Below are 24269 nucleotides of genomic sequence, written 5' to 3' on the forward strand. Positions count from 1 at the left end.
ATATTTTTGCATACAGGAACAGTTTCACCCTGATAGTGTCTCATAGTATTGATATTATTTGTTTTATCAGATCTGCAACAATTCATGGATCGCACGTATAGTGAGGATGAGTTGGTGACTTTGCTAGCAAAGTAGGATGAAAGTGAAGATGAAGTAGATAATTCAGACATTGAAGATGAAGATTATGTAGGACTGAGAAAAGTATAGGGTGATAATGAAGTGTTCAATATTGAACACATGCCATTGGTAATTTCAGGAACACAGAATGAGGACAGTTTACCATGTTCGTCTAGCAGTTTATTTTCGGGAGTGTGTGTGCAGGATGGGACAGAATTAGCATGTGATTTTGAAGAAAATACAGTAGATGGGATTGAACCGGGTTCTGTAGTGCATCAGTGTGATGGGGGTTTCTTGCCTGATGGAAACTGCTCAAATGAACATAACCTTGATCCTCAGGGAACTTCAGATGACACGCGTCAAAGACTGAATAGTGAGAATAAATCCAAATACATAGACCGTTCAAAGGTGGAGTGGAGGAAAGGTCATTTACGAAGCGTGTTTTTTAAGTAAGGTTGTTTTGTTGTAGACACTAGTAGTTCGTGCGCATATCACAACGAGCGCGTGCGTTGTGTACCAGCATGCCCGGGAACAACTGTGCTCAGTTTCAGCTCTGTAGGTAACCTGTACTGTTCTGTTCTGTGCTTTCAAAATGTTTTAAGACTATCAACTCTCCCACTGCGTGTGAGGTTCGGTCAGTGATACGGCTTTTGTCAGCAAGGAACCTGTCTGCTGCAGAAATTCGTCGACAGATTTGCGAAGTGTACGGTGATACTGTTATGAGTGAAAGCAAAGTGCGTAAGTGGGTACGACAATACAAAGATGGGCGTGACAACGTCCATAATGAGGACTGCTCTGGTCGCCCTTCTTTGATTACAGATGATTTGGTGGCTACAGTTGAAGCGAAGGTTCATAAGAACAGGCGCTTCACAATGACAGGTCTCTCAAGCGAATTTCCTGGCGTGTCGAGATCAGTGCTTTACAACATTGTTTCTGAACACCTAAAGTTTAGGAAACTATGCTCCCGTTGGGTCCTGAAACTCCTAACAGAGGACCACAAAAACCGAAGATTTGAGTGTGCGATGATGTTCTTGACTCATTATGACGAAGAAGGTAACTTCTTCTTGAGTCAGATCGTAACTGGAGACGAAACATGGGTTTCGCATATCATGCCCGAATCGAAACAACAGAGCATGGAATGGAGACACATACACTTGCCTGTAAAGGTGAAGGCCAAACAGACTCTGTCCCAGCGCAAAATCATGGCGTCGGTGTTTTGGAATAGGCATGGTGTTTTGTTGGTCGACTTCATGCAACGAGGAACCACTATCAATGCAGAAGCATACTGCCAAACTCTGAGCTATGCAGAGCGATTCAATACAAAAGACGCGGCATGCTGACAAAGGGAATTGTCCTTCTCCATGACAATGCAAGACCTCACATTGCAGGTCAGACCCGCGATTTATTGAACAGTTTTGGCTGGGAAGTTTTAGACCACCCACCCTACAGTCCTGATCTTGCGCCGAGCGATTACCACATGTTCCTCCAGCTCAAATATCACCTCAGTGGCAACCATTACAATGATGACGACGAGAAAACGGCAGTGAATTCTTGGTTATCGGAGCAGGCGGCAAGTTTCTATGAAGAGGGTATTTTAAAATTGGTTAAGAGGTATGATAAACTTCGCAACTATGTCAAAAAGTAGAGTGAAGTATGTACTTTCTGAAAATAAATTTACTTTTTTAAATAACCTTTCGTTGTGTACTTATTTTCAAATGGACCTTACTTAAAAAACACGCCTCGTACAAGTTAATGACGATACAATGAAATTTCAGGCCAAACCATTATCTCGAAACACCAACCTCATTTTTTCAGTATTTTATTTCAGATGACACTGTGGGGATTATTTTTTTATGATCTAATTTGTATTCTGTGCAGAAAGATCCCAGCAAACCAGCTGATTTGACTAAAGAAGACATTATGAAATTCATAGGAATTCGCCTCTACTAATCACTTATACATGTTCCAAATTCACGCAATTACTGAAGCAGCTATATAGGCGTCGACAGTATTAGGGATTGCATGAGTCAGAAACAGTTGAGAAAATTCACAGATACATACATTTCACCAATAATGATGAAATGGTAGCAAAAAATGATCCAGAGTATGATTGTTTACATAAACTGAGACCTCTTATTGAACATCTGAACGTAAAGTTCAGTTCTGTTCCATTCGAGCAAGATTTGTGTGTGGATGAACAACTGTGTGCTACAAAGGCCTGAAGTAACATTAAGCAGTACCTCCCATTGAAACCTCACAAGTGGGGTTATACGATATATATTCTCAGTGATGTGTCTGGTCACTCCTATAACTTTGAAATCTTTTGCTGTCAAGAGAAAAATGAAAAGTTTCACCTGCAAACCGAACCAGACCTTGGAACAAGTGGAAATGTCGTAGTCTGACTCATGCGAGATGTTCCTCCAGATAGGAATCACAGAGTCTATTTTGACAGTTACTATACCAGCATTCAACTGATGTTTCTTCCAAAGAAGGGAATTCGTTCTCTTGGCACAGCAAGACGAAACAGAGTTCCGAAATGTAGACTACCTTCCGACAAAGAACTCAACGAACTTGAACATGGATTCAGCACTGAACATGTCAAAAGTCAAGAAGTTTGAACTCACATCAGTGATATGGAAGGTCAATAAATCTGTGTTAATCTTATCAACATTTTGCAGCAGTCTTTATTTGGTTTTTGTTGAGAGGTATGACAGGAAGACCAAGAAAACTGTAAGAGTACAATGTCCTGCCCTAATAACTGTTCATAACTGACATATGGGTGGTGTGGACTTGTTATACAGCTTGATTGGATGGTATAAAATCATCATGAGGACCAGAAAATGGTACATCAGATTGTTCTAACACTTAATTGATCTTACTGTAGTCAATGTCCAGCTCCTGTACAAAAGAGTGTGTAAGAAGAAGAATGTTTCTGAAGTGCTGCATCTGGCTGACTTCAAAGCTGACATTGCGTTTTGCCTCTGCAACTACAGGCAATCGAGTGGATGGAAGAGGGGTCATCGTTCCCTGGTAGAGGTGGCAATTGAAGAGAAGAAGAAGAAGAGGGATACAGCAGCATATGTTCCTCCCTCTGATGTCAAAACTGATAATGTTGCCCACTGGCCATCATATGAAGACACCCAACAGAGGTGTAAGATATGATATATTAACAATTTGTTGGTTATTTTGATCCACCTTTTCAATACAAATTACAGTTTGTGTTGTTAAGTTGTAATGTTACAACACTAATTTACCGGGACATGTTTCGCTTTTATTCATAAGCATCATCAGCCTATACAATTGTCTCAAGGTTTGTCATATTTGGATTGTTGTTACAAATTTCATTACATTGAATGTAAATCTAATTTCAGTGATAACAATATTTAAAACACAAGAATAATATACACATTAAAAATTATGACAATATGATTTGCAATGTTAAAATGGAGTAACTCTTAATTCTAAAACACATTGACGACCAAAACACAGTTTTTACAATTTGAAAATTTGGCTAAAAATTGTTTGCAATGTTAAAATAAAATTGATTCAACTATAATTTTGGTATTAAAATTTGAGTCATAAATATAAATATTGGATGTTAATATATAGGAGCTATAGTTTCTGAAGTGCGTTGGTTTCTAGAATACAGTAACATTTCAGTATTGAGAATTTTAGTTAAGAATTGTGCTCTCTAAATAATGTTATTTAAAAAGACTGTAATTTTGCATTATGCGTGATTAGTCTTGATGATAATCTAGAATTGAAGTCTTGGGTTCGTTGGAAAATGGCTTCTAGATTTGATGAAGCTTGCTGCTGCAGTTTGGCAATTTGATCAGAGGAAATATTGACATATCAAATCTAGAAGCTATTTTCCAACGAACCCAAGACTTCAATTCTAGGTTATCATCAAGACTAATCACGCATAATGCAAAATTACAGTCTTTTTAAATAACATTATTTAGAGAGCACAATTCTTAACTAAAATTCTCAATACTGAAATGTTACTGTATTCTAGAAACCAACACACTTCAGAAATTTTAGCTCCTATATATTAACATCCAATATTTATATTTATGACTCAAATTTTAATACCAAAATTATAGTTGAATCAATTTTATTTTAACATTGCAAACAATTTTTAGCCAAATTTTCAAATTGTAAAAACTGTGTTTTGGACGTCAATGTGTTTTAGAATTAAGAGTTACTCCATTTTAACATTGCAAATCATATTGTCATAATTTTTAATGTGTATATTATTCTTGTGTTTTAAATATTGTTATCACTGAAATTAGATTTACATTCAATGTAATGAAATTTGTAACAACAATCCAAATATGACAAACCTTGAGACAATTGTATAGGCTGATGATGCTTATGAATAAAAGCGAAACATGTCCCGGTAAATTAGTGTTGTAACTTTACAACTTAACAACACAAACTGTAATTTGTATTGAAAAGGTGGATCAAAATAACCAACAAATTGTTAATATATCATAGCATAGTTCAATATGGGCCTAAGGATGAGATTAGTTACATGTAATGAGGTGTAAGATGCCGAACTGCAAGAGCTTCTCATTCATCAAATGTTCCAAACATGCTATTTGCCTCTATCTCAACAAAAACAACTGTTTTAAGAAATGTCATTGTTAGAACAGCTATTGTAGGCCAAGAGTGACTTCAAAACTAAATTGGTTGGTGATGTGTGAAAAGTGGCACTGATGTGCATTGTGTCATATACCGGTATGCTACAAACTGAAAATTTAAAATACTTTTTGTGTTTTTGTACATAGATTTTTAAAAACATTTTTACAATGTTAAACAACAATTTCTTCAGTGTAAAATATTTTTTGAGAATAATATAAAAAACTGAGCATTGTAGGGTTAAATCTTCACTTAAAAGGCAGTCACTCTGCAGTCTCTTATCATGATCTAAGGGTTAAATTCTGGACGATTCTCTATTATTTTTGTCAGTTGATGATGATTGTTTACAACCCAAGGGCCAATCCAACACAACGATGAAACCAGGAGCTGAAAAGGATGCTACGGGTCCACCTGATAGACAAGGAGCATCGACTGTGGGACCGTCAGATACCACCGTCACTCTTTGCCCTGCGACGAAGCATCAACCGTTTCACCAGCTATTCCCCAGCAGAGTAGTTCCTTGGTCGGCAGCTATACGGCACCAAGGACTAGGAGTTTAATCCACCACCCACTTCGGGTCAAGATGATGCAGCTGTTTCCCTGGCAGAGTGGCAGCAGCTGCAGCAACAGCAGCATGACATCAAGGAAAAGCAAGCTATGGCCAGGAAGTGATACCTTACCCAGGCCAAGGCTCAAGATGTCGAAGTGACCCAGATCTTCCTACCAGGCCAACAAGTACTGCGACGTAATCACCCAGTCAGTAATAGGATTGGAGGTTTCCATGCAGGTCTCGCACCTAAGTAGTTTGGTCCTTTCGAGGTGGATAAGCAGCTGGGCCATGGGGTCTACTTACTAAACACCAAACCTCCTGTCAAGGTTCATGCATCGGAGTTGCGGCGAATCACCCAACCGTTGCGCATACAGAGTAAGCTTGGAGGAGAGGCTACTGACGACACAGACCAGCCTGGTCATGAGGAGAATGCATCGACTATCATCGAGGAAGAGGCAGGCAGCGAGGCAACCCTGACCCCCGACACAACACAACATGATCTGGTCAAGAAGAGGAGAGCACATCCAGCGGCGTCGAAGAAGGGAGAAGCTACAATCTACGACCAAGGCAAAGTCGACGAGTGTGACAATGTGTGGAAATTGTTTCAAGTTATAGGGGGGATATTGACGCAAGTGTGATAAACACATATAACTTGAAAAATATATTAACTCAGCCATGGGAAAGTAATGCAAGTATTGAGCTCGAATTATTATTTTATGATTATGGTTTTTTTTGCTAGGGGCTTTACGTCGGATTATGGTTGTTGTTGTTGTTATTATTATTATGATGATGATTATTATTATTATTATTATTATTATTATTATTATTATTATTATTATTATTATTATTATTATTATTATTATTATTATTATTATATGTACATACGATATGATCATGTTGTTTGTGAGGTTATGTCATAAAACGTGCACTGTATATAGACATTTATATCAGTTCAGTTAATGTAAGAACCTGTATAATAATGTATTCTTACCTGTATGTAAAATTTGTAATCTACTACAAAATTGTGAAGCACATTGTAACTTCCAGAATGCTACTGGGTAGACGAGAACGATGGAGAATATTCTGTACACTTTACCTATGTATTAAGCACTCTAGAATTTTCGAGAAGGTATTTTTTTTGGTAACGTTTCTTTCTAGAAGCCTGGCCAGGCACATATATAAGGAGGCGCTCTTGATAGTAACGGAGAGTTATTGTTTAGTAGAGTTATGGTGCAACAGGAGTTACTGGTGAACACGTGTTGTAGGTGACATGTTTGTAAGCAGTCAGTTGTTTCAACCGTGTTTTTAGGTTGTAACCTCCATGTGCTGTGATGGGCAGTTGTTAAAATGGCAGCTTTGTTGATGTGTGTATTTTGCTAGCGTCAGCAGTGATTAAGGTTTTGTGTGTGTTTAATTTGTAAGTAGATGTGAATAAATACTGTACTAACTGACAGCATTTTGTGTGCGTCTTTGTGAAAACGTTAGTGTTTGTGTACCATCTTCATCATTAGAATTCGCCATAAGTTGGACTCTGATCCTCATAGACGTACAGGTTGCCTATCTCAGGTCAACTCGAAAGACCTGCGCCAGGCCCCTTAGGAGGCCCTACTCCATTATTTTTATCTTCATGTATGACGTGACAGTCTTTTTCCTTGTACTTTATGACTGTAAGGTAAGATACTCTCATGCTTCTTATGTCATGTTCCTTTATTAAAGCCATTCTATTATTTCTAGTCTTCTTCCACTTGAAGCTTAACTCTTAATCTCTTTGGAAACCAGTCTCTTCTTCTAACCCAGGCCGTAATTTGATAGAATTGCTTTCTGATGAATGTATAATTCATGGATTTTGGGTTGAATAACACACTTATCAAAATCATCAATGTCCGTTAACACGCTTCTTTCCTTTCTGTGATTTTTGTGGCGTACCTAATGAAGTTCCTTCAGTCTCATGTCTCTGTCCTGAAATTCTCTTCACCGTCCTCAACGACACTTTTGTTACATCTGCTATTCTTTTTTGTACTTTCAAGAATTATCTTCTATACTATTATTGCACTTTATTCTTTACTTTCCTCAGCTTCTTTCTTCATGAAAGTAAAAACATTGAGAACAGTCTCTTGCATGTTTTTTTTTTTTTTTTTCCTTCTTCAAACCTTCAGTTTAGAATTTACAGGCAGCATAACTCGCTTAGCACATGAATGGTAGGAATCTGCACTGGCAATGAACCGATTTGCTTTAAGTTGCTGCCTGTACTTCCCAGTCAAGTCTTTCAGAAGAAGCAGCTCCATCCCTTCCCATTCCACTAATATACTAGCTGTCAGTCAACATGAGATTGGTCTGTCAACAGGCATTGCTTTCTCTTTCAAGTGCCAATATGTTTTGACAAAGTTATAATAGGAATAATATTAGTGAAGACTGTTACAATTTTGATTAATTATTTTCATTAACACCGTAACTGAATTTTATCTATTTCCGTAAACATATAACAATCTTGATTAATTTCTCTCTCTTTTTTTTTACCAAATCTTATTTCATTACTCTCTTATCAATTTTTATTTGTGTCTGTCAGTAGTATTTTATGGTTTTTTCATTTCATTATCGCAGTATATTCTGACATACATTGTTCTTTGGATACTTATTTTATGTTGTAAATATTGTGTCATGTCCTTTGTCCTGTGTTTCAGTTATGTAGATGTAATGAAACATTTACGTAAAGATCTTGATGATGGTAGCGACCGAACTCAGGATAATGAGGTGGCGTTGGGAGAGTCGCACAGTAAGCAGCAATCCAGTATTGCACCCCAGAGTGCAGTAGTTCCTGGTCCATGGACCCCTAAGTCATCATGTGAGTTGTATTAAAATTGAATGTTGAGTGGGGATTGATTCTGATATTCCTTTTGTAATATCTGAAGCCATCTCTTTTCAGTTATGACTCAGTTTATTTGTAACTGTTAGGTTCTTCAGTCTGCCGAAAATAATTTTGATTAACAACACTTATGGTAACATTATTATACTTGGAAAAAAACAACTTAAAATAGAATGACATGCTTTGTTCATAAAAGACCCTTGTCAGATTCTATCAAATCACACTTGTCAGATTCTATCAAATCACACTCAAATATTTATGTTTATTTCGGTTTAAATACTTACAAACTTGAAATGTGGAACTTACCTTAATGAAGTCCTGCTTTATCTCCACTCAAGCAAACAGGGCGAGGTGTTTGAAAATCTGATGCTCTGTCATTGGCGTGAGTCCAACTGGCTGCGATTCCAATGACCTTCCGCCATGTCACACCCCTCACTCTGGCTAGGTCCATGACATGCTTTATTTTATTTTTAGTTGTTTTATTTTTAGTGCTCCCCTTAGTATTATCGTATTTTGTATCATATATAGTATTTTGTAAACTATGCAAGGGTTTTTAATGAGCATCTAATGGTCTGCCTATTATACCGGTGATTTTCGTTTACTTGAACTCTTTTGGAACAGTATTTGCATTTGTTTTAAAATTTGGTGTGGAAATTTAGTTTTACTTGACCTATATATGTGGCATTGCAATTTGTTACTTGATGTTTGAGTTCATTCAAATTAAGCTACCATTTTCATTGTTATTACTATTGTTATGTTATCATAATTTGAAAACTATTCAGGGATTGTCTAATGAGCTTTTAATGGGCTGGTTAGTTTTCCATTATTACCAAGCGGGTTGGCCGTGTGGTTAGGAGCGTGCAGCTGTGAGCTTGTATCCGGGAGGTAGTGGTTTTGAACCCCACTGTCGGCAGCCCTGAAGGTGGTTTTCCATGGTTTCCCATTTTCACACCAGGCAAATGCTGGAGAGTACCTCAATTTTGGCCACAGCCGCTTCCTTCCCACTCCACATCGTAAAAAAAAAAAAAAAAAATCCGTTATCAAGAATCAAGAACCTTTATTTGCCATTGACCGTATACAGTGAGATAGGCTTCATCAACTGATAATAATTTAGTACTTAATATTACTAAGGCTAAATGAAGGTACAACTTTTATTAAAACTTAATACTAACATATTGCATTTCTAAGAATTCAGAGGTATTATAAAATGGATTTTCTATTAACCAATCATACATTTTTCTTTTAAAATTACTTAAAGGAGTGGACCGTGCCGAAAGTGGTAATTTATTAAATAATCTTAAACAAATGATTTTATGTGAGTGAGCAGTTTTTGACAGCCTGTGAATTGGGATGTCAATGTCTGCTTTGGCCCAAGTATCATGAAGGGGAATGTTTTACCTAGTACTGAATTCATTTATGTTGTTTTTAACATATGTCAAAGATATATAAATATACAAATTTATAATTGTCGGTATTTTAAGCTTAATGAAGAGAGGTCGAGAATGGTCTATTGCACCAGCCCTACACATTGTTCGGACAACCTTTTTTTGTATTAGAAGAATATTATATACAAAAGAAGAATTCCCCCATAATAACAGTCCATAAGTAATGTGTGACTGGAAGAGACCAAAATATGCCATCCTTAGGTAGTCACTGCTAACTAAATCCCTCAACTTCCATATCAAATAGGCCACTCGTGATATTTTTTTACAAACATGATTAATGTGTGTTTCCCAGTTCAATTTCGCATCAATATGAAAACCCAAAAGTTTGACTGACTGACTGACTGACTGACTGACTTTCAATATCTTTGGATAATCCTAGTGTGAGAAATTGAGTTTTATCCTGATTGCACAACAGTCTATTGGATGTAAACCAACGCATTGCAGTTGCAAGAGCTTCCTGTGACAACTGATGCAAACCTGAGATGCTCTGGTGTTTTTTAATTAACGTTGTATCGTCCGCATACGATATAAGAGCATGACATTTGACATTTTGCGGTAAATCATTGACTGCCAGAATGAATAAAAGTGGACCGAGGACAGAGCCCTGTGGCACACCAGTTTTAACTTTCTTCAAATTGGAATACCTATTTTTAATTGAGACAAACTTCTTCTTCTTTCTTCTTTTCCTACCGCTTTTCCCACACCTGTGGGGTCGCGGGTGCGAACTGCGTCGCACATGTGGATCTGGCCCTGTTTTACGGCCGGATGCCCTTCCTGACGCCAACCCTATATGGAGGGATGTGATCACTATTGCGTGTTTCTGTGGTGGTTGGTAGTGTAGTGTGTTGTCTGAATATGAAGAGGAGAGTGTTGGGACGGACACAAACACCCAGTCCCCGAGCCAGAAGAATTAATCAGAAGCGATTAAAATCCCCGACCCAGCCGGGAATCGAACCTGGGACCCTCTGAACCGAAGGCCAGTACGCTGACCATTCAGCCAACGAGTCGGACTTAATTGAGACAAACTGATATCTGTTATTTAAGTATGACATAATTATGTTCGGTGAGGGATACTCGACACCATACATCTCAAGCTTTGCAATTAAAATTTCATGATTAATACAATCAAAAGCTTTACTTAGATTACATAACACCAAAGAGATTGCCTGCTTGTTTTCAAAATCTGTTAATATCTGATTAACAATTTCAAGAACAGCAGTAGTAGTACATTTACCTTGTCGAAACCAAAACTGACAGTCGGATAGGAGATTGTAAGTTTCAAAATAGTTGCTAAGTTGATTGTACAAAAGTTATTCAAATATTTTAGAAATTATTGGAACAATTGAGACTGCACGACAGTTCTGAAGAAACCTTTGTCCCCACTTTTAAATACTAGAATAACTTTAGAAATTTTAAGTAGATCAGGGAAAACTCCAAACTCTAAACAGTTATTAAAAATAAAAGCTAGAGGTTCAGGAATCAAATGTATTATTCCTTTGATGATGTAATTAGATAACCAGTAACAATCCATACTCTTAGAATTTCGTAATTTTAACCACTTGACATACTCTGACGGATCTCTCTGTCCTGGCTCTCGACTGCCCTCCAGTACAAAGACGGATCTCTCCGTCCGCGTGTAGAGTTTATTTCCGGACCCGCTCCAAGCCGGTTTCCTTTGTGAAAGGATTTGATATTAGTAAGGAAACCTCTTGACAGATGGAATCACTGTTTTATTCCATTGATGTATTCGATAAACACGTCTGTGCAGTTATTTCGCGGAGAGAATAACCAGTATCTTAGCAACCTCATCGTAAGCGAAATCATGGCTGTCTCCATGTTGAGTGGCGAAGCGATTATATGGGAATTTTTAGAAGAGAATGACATTGATATAGAAATAAGCGCGAAGAATTTAGTGGATATGGAAAGTAGTGAAAGTAGTTCGTGTGATAGAAACTTTAGCGCTGGTAGTGGTGAACAAAGTGCTGTTTTGCCGTCAAATATGTCACTGAATTTTAGGCCTACAACTGATGCTGCACCAGCAGCTTCTAATCATGTTTTACACGATAGGGAATGGAACTGGGAGCGCGTAAGTAATACTCCAGAGTATCATTCATGCATCGCAAGTGGCGAAATAGTGTTTTCCAAAGGCACCTAGGACAATGCCCGAACGAACTACAAGTTGTGAACAAATTTCTAACAGCAGACTTTTTGGGAACATCTAACCAATGAGGTAAATGCTTATGCAAGTAAATGACTTCTGTCGACTGCCGAGGATATAAATAGGGTAATGTCATATGGAAAGGAACACTGGTTTCCTGTATCTGTGGATGAAATGAAGGCCAGATTACCTTGAAGTGGTCATGTATGATGGAAAAAAGACGTTCAGACCCTATCTTGTTGTTGACTACAACTGTGGAAAGGGTGGTGTTGATTCCCATGACCAGAGACTCGCATCATTCCCCTTGATGAGGAAGTATGTAAAAGGATACAAGAAATATACTTCTACATGCTAGACATGACGCTTCTGAATTCCAACATCATTCATCCCCTCCTCAACCCTGAAAAGAAGCGAGTAGGCTTTACCACCTTCCGGATCAATTTGGCCGAACAGCTATTGGCAAGTGTGATCTTGCCTGACTATCCAAAATAAGTCACCCAATCCCTGGGGATACAGCACTGAGACTTCAAGAGGGGCACTGGGAACACTTTCCGACCAAAATACCCCCAACAACGAAGAAGGTTATCCCATCACGGAGATGCAAAGTCTGTGTGATCCGGGGTCTGAGGAAGGAATCTTCATTTTAATGCCACCTGTGCAAGGTGGCGATGCACGAATATTACTGTTTTATGACCTACCATATTCATAAAGACTTCACAAAGTACATCTGACAGTATTTTGGATATTTCCTCTCATTACGTTGCTGTAAAGCATGCTTTATCAGTGTTGGTGATAATATCATGTAAAGTAATGAAAATAAATGGTACACCAAGGCATAAATAAGTTCAGTTAAATGGTAGGTGAGTGGGTTAAGCTAACTTTAATTACTTCATCAGATGTGATTTCAACCCAATGGAAAGTGTTTGGGCAGGGGGGTTGATTGTGAAGAAAGTCACTCGCAGCTGTACCTGCTGCCTTAATTTGATCTCTGATTTCTTTTACAGAGTTTAAGAAATAATTATTCAGTTCTTCCGGATTGAGAAATGTATCTTGAGTTCGAGTAGGGATGTTTTCATGTACTATAACATCCCATGCCGCCTTGCATTTGTTGGGTGCATTCTCAATATATTTTTCACAAGCTAAAGTTTTGGCATGGTTAAGTTTTCTTTTATACAACTTTTTACAATTAAGATAAGCTTTATACACACCATTCTGCTCGGTTCCTCCTTGACAAGAGTTTTCATAAATTCTATACAGCAAAAGCATTCTTTCTCTGTACTCAGTCAATTCATCAGTATACCGTTCAACTTCTTGCTTTTATGTTTACCATTAACACTCATTTTTACCAGTGGTGAACATAAATACTACAATTCAACCAATTTATCTAAAAAGTTTCCAGATACAGTTTCAATATCATTTTCTCACATTTGAAATTCAAATACAAAGCCCCAGTTAATTTGTTCCAGATTTTTAATAAATATGTTAATGTAATCATCACCCTGATTTTTTTACCCACATCAGAACAGGTTCATCATTGTAAATTATGTCAGGCTGGTTAAGATATAATGATATAAGTAAGGGGTCATGATCTGCAAAACTCCCACCAACAAGTCTAAGTTTATACAAATCTCTCGAAAACTTTACAATATTATTTTATCTTTTTTCTATTTGCTTTACGTCGCACCGACACAGGTAGGTCTTATGGCGACGATGGGATAGGAAAGGCTTAGGAATGGGATGGAAGCGGCCGTGTGTAAATGGGAAACCACGGAAAACCATCTTCAGGGCTGCCGACAGTGGGGTTCGAACCCACTATCTCCCGATTACTGGATACTGGCCGCACTTAAGCGACTGCAGCTATCGAGCTCGGTACAATAATATTATCCAAGCATGCATTATTATGTAGAGGTAGGTTGTTTATGCACGTTAAATTTGATGATGATGATGCTTGTTGTTTAAAGGGGCCTAACATCTAGGTCATCGGTTCCTAATGGTACGAAATGAGATGAAATGTAATGACAAAGTAAAAGTCCAAAATCCTCCACTGACCAGAATTCAAAACATGAGGACGAAGAATGAATGGATGGAGATGAATTTAAAACAATCAGTTGATGCGACTCGCAATGCCTTACATTAACAGAAACTGATGTAAAACGATATGATTACTGACCAAGGGACTGCTGCTATAGCATAACACTGAATTGATGATGGATGCAGTCTAAAGGGGGTGCAAAATCCAAGTTATCGGTCCCTCATAACGGTACTTATCACTAGGAAAGTAGAACCATGGTATTTGTCATGTTGCGGTACTAATCAGAAGTAGCAGAGACTCGCGATGTTCCACACATGGTACTACTCACAGGTTATGAAATTCGACATATAATACAGACCTATGTTTTTCTCACATTGCGGCACCATTTACAGGCAACACAACCCTATGGTGTTCATCACATAAGAGTACTAACCACAGGGACCTGCACTATCCCGTGGTGTTCCTCATATAGTGGGTACTAATCATAGGCAAGGCAGAACCATGGTAGCTATCATCCCATGGTCCTGCTCATATGGTGGTACTAATCACAGGTACTGCAAAAGCCGACCGCATGGTGCTCCTGTGTGCTACTAATCACAAACCTATTTGGTACCTAACATAGTGGTACTACGTGCAAGTAAAAGCGACCCATGATGTTCTCCACGTGGTAGTACTAATCACAAGTAGTTTCATGTTTGCAAGACAATCATCCCTTGATTGCCCCTTTTGTCGCCTCTTACGACAGGCTGGGGATACCGTGGGTGAATTCTTTGTCTGCGTCCCCCACCCACAGGGGGTTGTGTGTTTGGTCTGCGAGAGGTATTTTATTTCCTTCAAGTCCGCCGGCAAAGCCAGTTACGACCCCCCTCTCCGCCACCTGGGACGCGCCACGTGGGAGTATCATCTCTCCCCCTGCTACGCCAGCATAGTAGGTTCGTGGCACATTAAATTTAGAGTTCTTAGTAAATTCAGAAAATTTCTAGATATCTGCCCATCTGAATGAGCCATCTCTATGTTAAAATCCCCACAAATAGCAACTTTGGCCTTAAACTTCAAATTTTTTTTTTTCCATTACTATTTCAAAATTCTTAAGAAATACATAATCATCGGCATTTGGAGATCTATACAAACTAACAATTATCAAATTCTGATCAACCAGCTTCACACAACTAAATTCTCCTTGTAATTCTACACAATATTGACTTAAATCAATTTTTACAAATTTAAAACACTCTCTAACTAAAATCCCAGCTCCCCCATTTTTCTTTTTACTCCTACAAAACATACCTGCAACAGTATATCCACGGGGCATAAAATATTCTACTTGATTTTCAGAAAGCCAATGCTCCGATACACAAATCACATCAACTTTCTCGGTTTGGCAAAAGTGTTCTAATTCTAACAATTTATCTCTAATGCATTGGATATTCACTTGCAATAAATTGAGAGCTTTACCCTTGCTATCCTTCTTTTTTATGCCATTTACCTCTCGGCAACTGCTTTTTGTATCACTTCATTATTGGTGAAGATTTCTGACCTGATGTTTCATGTACTGGTATTTTATGAATAGGAGAATAACATAGGTCTACCTGAGTTTGGCTACTTACTTTGATAATGGTTTGATTTGGTGACCGATCTGACTCTGTCACAGATGCTAGTTTTGGTTTACGTGGCCTCTTAAAACTCATAACATTTTCTAGTTGACTGAGCCAGCTTGAAGAACTAGTTTTCCTAGTGGGTATTATAACCTAAGGGAGTTGCATTTTTCAAAGTACATATCTTATGATTAATAAAATCGTGAAAAATATTAGCAATCTTTCGTTTACCTGAATTGTTTAGATGGAGGCCATGTTTTGTATAACAGTGTCTCTCTACATGGCTACATTCAATAACCTGAGTATTCTGAAAATGTTTACAAATTTTAACAGTATCTGTATTGACCTTATCCACTTCAATGTTCATACACGAGTCTCTACTCAAATCATGCCTGTGGGGCACGTTCACTACAAAGACGTTAGTGTGAGTCAGCTTCCCTAGTGTATATTTAAGTTGTGACCTTACATTCTTGGTGTCGTCGTGAGCTACGTCGTTCGTCCCACTGATGATAAGCACTGCATCGCCGCTCCCGAAGTTCCTAGTTGCTTCTTCTACGTTTTCCAGGACATTGCTGATAGAAGCTCCTGGATATATTTCTCCAGTTGCTGCTATATTATCGTTGTTTATCACTCCCGCAATTCCCCTTTCTTGGCTATCACCAAACACAACTAGCTACCTTTGCTGATTTAGGCCTAGCTGGGTCTTGATTCTGAAATCTAGGCCTAATTTTTAACCTCGGCACGGCAACGGCAGTGGTTCGCGATGATTTGGTTTCATGCGCACGATCACTTTCTTCCAGAATTAAATTATTTAGGGCAGAAAACCTATTTCTGATGTTTATTTCCGGAAATTCAGTTGTAGATTTCTTCTTAGCCGGCCATCCATGAACTACTTGACACCACGTGCTCGAGTTTGTTACTGGTACCGGTATATCACTTGGAGAATGGTCAGCCCCAAATTCTAGTGATCACCGTCTTTCTTTTAATTCTTGATTCTTCACTGTAAGAGCCTCATTGTCCTTTTGTAGAATGTTTATAATTTCTAATGCACTTTTGTATTCCTCATCGTTTATTTTCGGTGCTTCATCGTCAACGTCGTCGCCAACTATAACATTCTGAACACACTGCTCACAAATCCAGTCAAGATTTTCATTAGTTTTTACGTCTCTAGGGCAATTTTTGCACTTATAATGCCACCATCGATCACATGTATCACACAACATTCCATTTTTCACTAATCTTTGACATTTTCCGCACTTTTCGTCACATTTTACGATTAATTTACTCGGAGGATAAAACACTACATCGTCATTACCGGGCGTAATTTATGTTCACGTGAAAGGCTTTAGTGGAATTTTATTCGCGTAGTTTTATTTTTATTGGTATTATTACGACCATTATTATATTTCTTGTTGTTTCTTTGGGATTAAACTTATGTTAATGATTTGATCGAGCAATTTATGAACTGAATTAAAGTGTATCTTTAAGACATAATTTTTCTTGATAAATGAATAACCCACTAAAACATCTGGAGTGGCCAAGACACTGCATAAACATGAACATACAAAAAACTAAAGAATTCAGGGGCAGCTATGGAATACAAGAGATCAAACGGAACCCAACAAGTAAATTTCAAAGTGATATAAAACAAGCATTCAAGAAAACGTGATTTAATCCTCACCTAAGAAGGAAAAGAAAAACTTATTACGAACCCAAAAATCTCAACACCAAGTGTACTTCCAAATATGCACAAAAGACACATGTCCCATCATACCAATAGTGAATTTCAAAAAATGCACCATGTAAACAAATTTCTCAACGAAATGTGTAAAGAAAGGTTAAAAATGCAAAACGATAGTTTGATCAAAAGCACATTAGAACTAATGAAAGAATTAAATGAATGAAAAATAACAGGAAGCAAAAAAATTATATCCTTTTCACATAATCAACATGTACACCAACATTCCAATAGAGGAGTCGATTAAAATTATAGAAAAATATCTAAAAGAAAACAATTTAACATGAGAAACAGAAGAAATAACCAATCTGTTAAAAACTACTTCAAACCAAAACGTGTTCATGTTTAACAACAAAATATGGTCACAGAAAGAAGGATTAGCCATGGGTTCACCATTATCGGGATTAATAGTGAATATATTCTTAAATAGCGTTGAGAACAAATTCAGTATATGAAAATGTCACAAATGCAGAACATTTACTAGAGCTAGACACACTAAGCTCTTTACACAATGCAATCAAGTTCATAATGGAACCAGAAACAAATGGAAAGATCAACTTTCTGGACATCACGATCAGTAGAAGTGAAGATATACAGGAAACCAACTCAAACATCACACTCAAAGACAGTGATTCTTACTTATCACCCAACCTCACACAAGTTAGCAGGACTGAACGCGATGATAAACAGAGACTATACCAATGAGCAAAACCGATTTTAACAACTAAATACAAAAAATAAAACAAATCGCAGTAGAGAAAAACTATCTTCTCAACACAGTAAACCGGCTAATAAAAAACAACAGCAAATCATAAACCCCCACCCAAAACCGATAAATATGTGGTTCTTAGTTTCGTGAATAAAAATACAAAATAATTAATGTGTTCAAAAAGGAAGGGTTTAAAACATCATTCAGAACAACACATTACAGAAACAAATTGGTAATTGAAATCTGAATAAAAGAGACCATTTATCTAAATCAGAAATTTAGGAACTCAGATGCCGAGAACCAAATTGTAACACCACGTACATTGGCCAGACAAAACGTAATTTCCACAATTGGTACAACGAACACAAAACTCAGTTAGATACAATAGACACTCAGCATTGGGTGAACACATATATTACAGCTCACACCACTTTATTATTATTATTAATAATATTATTAACAAATACATCACAATTGGAAAATATCCTGGTGGCAATGATCACTTATAGTAGTGTGATAATAAAGTTAAAACGTAATCACCCAACAACAACAAAAAACAACAACTACAACAAGAGTACAACAATCAGTTCCATGGAAACAAAATATTATAAGAAATACTACTAGTTTAACATTCTAAATTCAGCATTTTCATATACAAATTCACATTTAACTTCAGTATTTCCAGTGCATAATACTACAGCTTACAATACTATAGGTAGAGCTTACTACTAGCTTAACATTACAATACTGTCATATACAAATTCACACATACCTTAAGTATTTCAAAATTTTACACTATGACTTATAGTAGACTGAGCAGTCCAGTTACTAGCTATTACCTTAGCATTGTTAATACAGCACATTCATATACAAATTCACACATGTCTTAAATAATTCATATGTCTTAATACTACAATTTACAGTGCATTAAAATATTACACCATCACATAGAAATTTATGCACAATTTTCAGAATGCTGGAGTCTATTCTTGAAGCATTTTACATTTTTGGGAAAATGCTCTAAGGCAGCTGCAGGTAATGCATTCCAGTCATCAATTCCCCTATTTACAAACGAATATTTATCCTAGTTAGTTTTCTGCTATCTACCTTTTACCTTATGCTGATGATCTGTCCTGCTTATGTAACAGGGCTTTTCTAATCGACTGTTCAACTCTCCCCAAGCTAGCTTATTCATGTAAGCATTTTACATGGCACATAACCGTGTTCATTTCCTTCTAGTCCCCAGTGTCTCCCACCCAAGTTTTTCGATCATATTTGACACACTACTTCTAGGATTGAAATCATTAAGCATGAATCTTGTAGCCTTTCACTGCACCTTCTCAAGTTCCTTAATGAGTCCTGTTTGGTATGGATCCCATACGGTTTCTCCATATTCCAGGACTGACCTAATGAGTGATATATAGGCCTTAGCCTGGGAACTGCTCTTTAACACCCTCATCACGAAGTATAAGCACTTGCACGCTTTGCTAATTGCACTCCCTACGTGCGTGTCCCATTTTAGATCTCTCTTTATATGGATTCCTAGGTACTTGCATGGGTCACTCTCAACCAGAGTGCCGATCCAAGGCAGTATTGAAAGTCCCCATTCCTATGTTTATTTCCCATTCTTATGATACTGCATTTTTGAGAATTTATTTTCATTTTATTTTCAAGTTTCGACTTATGGAGTATATTTATATAGGCTTGTAATAACCTATCATCGCTATTACTTTGTGTTTTTCTGCATATTACGCAGTCGTCCGCAAACCATCTGCATGCACTTTAAATTTCGTTTGGCAGATCGTTGATAAATGCCGTAAATAGGAGTGACCCTATAACACTACCCTGTACCACTCCCGACGTTCTAGTAACTTCATCAGAGTATTTACTTCCCACCTTTACCCTCTGCGTGCGATCTGTCAAAAATTCCCAGATCCACAGAACTACCCATTTATCAATGTTTGGTTCCACCAATTTTCGGATCAGAATGTTATGTGGTACTATATCAAATGCTCTAGCAAAATCAGTTACAATAGCATCAACTTGCACACCTTTGTCTAACGACTCGCTAATATATTGAAAGAGCGACAATATCTGGCTCTTGCAGGAGAAACCTTTTCTAAAACTATGTTGATGGCCATTAATCCATGAACTTTTCTCTCATGTAGGTTTCCTAACTTGTAGGAGCCTCGCCTGTTCAGGTGCAGTTCATCCCGCATGAATTCCTGGTCTCCTATCCAGCAATCCATCTCCACATACTCCAAGTCCAACTGCTGACACACCCAGTCCATCCAGGGATTCAAATCCTTCATCCGCCGTAGAGGTACATCCTTCCTTTGCACAACGCCACTAAGTATTACCTTCGCATTCTTAAACTTTTTCTTAGCTGCACTCGCCAGTTCGTACACCTCACTCATTAAATAGTCCACTGACAACTTTCTTCTAAGATCATTGGTCCCTGTATGAAGCACTAACACTTTGCATATCGTTGCTATCTTCCAGTCGTTCAACCTGCTGAGAAAATTGCACCTCTTCTCCTGTCCTGCTTGAAATATCACCACTCCAGTATATCAGCGAGTCACCCATGATGAGTAGTGAGCCCTTATTGAAATGCTCATTTAATTAATCAATCATCTGTTTGAACGTATAAAGAAGATTTTATTTTATATAAGTCTCAGTTATGGCAGGGAACATCTACATCCAGCAGTACATGTTGCAATTTCTGCAGGGAGCTGGGAGCTCGGGTTTATTTGCTCACCAGCTAAGTTTACAAGGTGGAATTTCAACATAACGTACACAAAGCAGAACAAGGAAACAATAGAACTCCAATGGCCAGACCAACAGAAAACTTTTCGGAGGCTCGGCAAGAGGCTAGAAGAGCTGGAAATATTCATTTTAAGTACGCATCACGATCGCGAGGTGCTGGACCAATGATATGATAGCATCACTGTCATTTTGTCATCTATGCGAGTGATGGCCCCGATCGAGGATACAACAGTGTACGAGAGGAGGAATTAATAAAAGCGATAAGCGCATGGGCTAGCTACTCTATTATTTGGTGAGATTCTGTACAAGTAACATCGAGAGAAGTATTATTTACGCGAGTGCAGGTCAGAACTTATGTTTCTCGATCGTGTGGGGACTTGAACTTTAGTGCTCAGTCTGCATTTCACTTATTCAATATGTTAAACTTTGAGAATGGGTTTTATGTTAAACTTTGAGAATGGCTTTTATTTTTTGATTTCTGGAGGGAAGAACAGTTTCCAGATAGTCATTCAATGTTTAGTAGCTTGCCGGTGTAAACAGATTTTACGAGGACATCAAATTCAGTAATTTCCAGTCCTGCATTTAAATGGGAAATATTTGACCTAGTTACAGGATTAGATAAGTTGTTCCACAACTGATTGGCAACTGGTTTCATGGTCAGTGGAAATTAATCCGGCTGTAGTATTCTAGTAACTGGTGGGTTAATCTTCACCCAGTTTTCTACACCATGAACAAGAGGATGTTTTAAACAACATCCAGAAGCAGCGACAGAGACTACGAGATCACCACTTCAGTGCCAGGAGGATGGAGACCCCAGGGCTGACCCGGTTCTTTACTGAAAGCACCACTTTCAATATGGCTGGCTAAAACGATGGGGTGCCGGCTGTCCCGAAGGCAGGCGGCGTTAAGTCAACGAAATAGATGAGTACAGAATTGTCAGTGTAATTATGTGAGTGTGAACATGTTTTAATGTTGCAAAAGGGGATTGGTTAGTTTGACATTTAATTTCAGTAAATTTAGCTTTTGTTTGGAAGGACTACATCCTATTTAAAGTAAATGTTAGGAAGCTTGTTAATGTAAATATAATTGTAATGTAAATGTGGACTGATTGCATAAGGTCGCAGCTTGCCTTTCATTCTATTCAGGTTTTGTTTTTTTTTTTTTTTTTTTTTGTTGCTGAGTTGTTAGCGTCATTTCTTTCACGAGTCAGTTTCTTCTTCCAGCCTCATTTATTTTGCTTTGATGTTTGAGACGCAGTGTACGTCTCGGGGCTTTAATGTAAGTGTAAATAAGGATTCAAATTAAAGTCAGGAAGGACTAGATTAAAGTATTAATGGGAGCTCAAAGTGTACGGAAACATGCTGTCACGATTTCTGGGTTTTCTTGCAAGATGTGTGAATGAGTATGTGTGAGATGGTGGAGTTTCGATCCAAAAATTTTGATAGCATCATCTTCTTGACTATTTGAATGTCAAGATGAGTGTAAATTAGTGTTTGATTCATGAGTTCCGTGAACGCAGTTTCATATTTCAAGTTCCAAATATTAGAATACATTTTTCTGTAAATTTATTATTATTATTTATGCGAGTTTCTCGAGTGGTAAGAATAGAGATATTTCAGTAACTTTCAGATGTTCAGACATGATCAATTGTCTATGTGGCAATTTCTTAGTTTCAGATTATGATATTATTACAGAGTTGACCACTGTATTATACATGTTTAACTTTACGAGCGCTAGTGCTTCGATTTTGTGACCAGCGCGGGCTTGTTTCTTTTCATGCTATGTTAGATGACATCATTTTATATACTTATTCAGTTTCGGCAACTTTAGGACATGTGATATGGCTTAGTGTGATTTTGAGTAAGAAGATGCGTTCCTCATTCTGGAAGGCCTGCATTTTCTTGTTTGTGTGACTTGCCTCGCGTAGACTGGTTAGCAGCGTGTCTAAAGGGTTGGACCCTGTGTTTTTGATATTTGCTGCATTATTTGGGGAGACTGAATCTCCGCTTTGAGTCATTCCGCCCTGTGTTGGCGAGGGTGATATGTTTGTCTACCAAGGAGAGTTTTATATGAGCAGCCTATGCTTCATGATGATTCTGTGGTTTTTTGTTCATGTCTCTACGATTGTTGCAGTGAATTTTCTTTTGTAATATAACCGTGCTGAGCAATATTTTATGTCATGTAATCATTTTCAGGAACCAACATTGAAATATGTGTTGAAAATTAAAGCCTACTCTGTTTTCTTTATGAATTTGTGTCATATAATTTATTTCAGGAACCTGCGTTGAATGGGATGTTGTGGCTACTCCAACCACTACTCTTATACCTTCATACCTTCCACACAATATACATAACATTTGTTTGAGCGCCAGTGGCTTTTTTAAGAAAAACAACGAAATTCGGTAGAGCATACCTCTTATATCAATTATCTCAAGGCGTGAGGTGATAAACTCACATATTTGGCAATATACAGGCATATGGATCAGGACAATATTAAATTACTGTTGCATTTCCACAATTGAGGATTGTACATGGAACTGGAATCACTTATTATAATTAAAATAAAACTGAGTTTATGACTATAATTTACGTCACAATGAACAATCATTGACGTCTTTTAATTTAACAAAAAAAATATATATAGTGAGATTTGCGGTACTAATAAAAAGAAAATTTAATCTAAACAAAAAAAGGTATTGGCATGAACTTGAAGTGAGATGTGATATCGCCGCTGATTACATTCTTCTTCATGTTATGAATGCATAACATGTCTGATGCTTTAATTACCTGATGTCTGCATACAACGATGTTGAACTTGAAATTCCAGGGAAAACCTATGAGCTGAAGTCGGGAGCCGTCTGCTGTTATCTTCTTATATAACAAGGAGTTGGCCTACATACCATGTCAAAATCAATCAAAATCTCTTTATTTGCAAATGAGGTGTCTACCTCGGTGGCAAATGGTACACTAAAATACATTATTGTCAAGCACTAAATTTTAAATTAACAGGAGACGAAGAAAATTTTTCCTAGAATACAACATTATACAATTTACGCTAATAATTTTTTCTATTAAACACACACATCATCCTTAATAAATTTATATTGTTTACAAAATTCTACTTATAATATCTTACAAACATAGTCAACTCATATACAGTACGGTATGTGAAATTACTTCTAATAATACTAAACAACTGGTATAAGATTAAAATTAACGTTGAATTTATTTACATATTTATATTTTACCCATTTTGGAACCTAAGTAGCATAACGACCTGCTGCGTCTTAACCAGAGCCCCTTTTGCCACCACTTTTCAGAGTTCCTGAAGGGCCTTCACAGCTACCGTAGCGGTCCCAGGGCCCTCGAAGTCCCCACTGTACTTCACCCCTACAGGCAGTCCCCTACTTGGGCTGTCCAAACTCCTTAGACCGGGGGATGGAATTAATTTAATCACACACATTTATTATTTACAATATCCTGCACTGGTCGAATGCCCTCTAACATTTAATTTATTATCTCTGTTGTTGTTTATTCTCTTCTTGAATATCTGTACAGATTTTGGAAAAGGATAAAACACTACCCCTGGTAAACTGTTCCACTCCTTCACGCCCTTCCCAATGAAAGAAAATTTACCCCAATCACTTCTGCTAAA

At 37.5% G+C, this 24269-nt stretch overlaps 1 protein-coding gene across 1 annotated transcript in view; it reads left to right on the forward strand.

Annotated features, from left to right (window-relative positions):
• The window catches only part of Clk (circadian locomoter output cycles kaput protein Clock), a 938225-nt gene that overhangs the window by 576435 nt on the left and 337521 nt on the right, over positions 1-24269 (forward strand). The window contains exon 13 of the mRNA XM_068225986.1: positions 7990-8150. Coding sequence (XP_068082087.1) covers positions 7990-8150 — 161 coding nt within the window. The remainder of the gene's footprint in view (positions 1-7989; positions 8151-24269) is intronic.

Source organism: Anabrus simplex, chromosome 2 (assembly GCF_040414725.1).
Source record: "Anabrus simplex isolate iqAnaSimp1 chromosome 2, ASM4041472v1, whole genome shotgun sequence".
Lineage (NCBI taxonomy): Eukaryota > Metazoa > Arthropoda > Insecta > Orthoptera > Tettigoniidae > Anabrus > Anabrus simplex.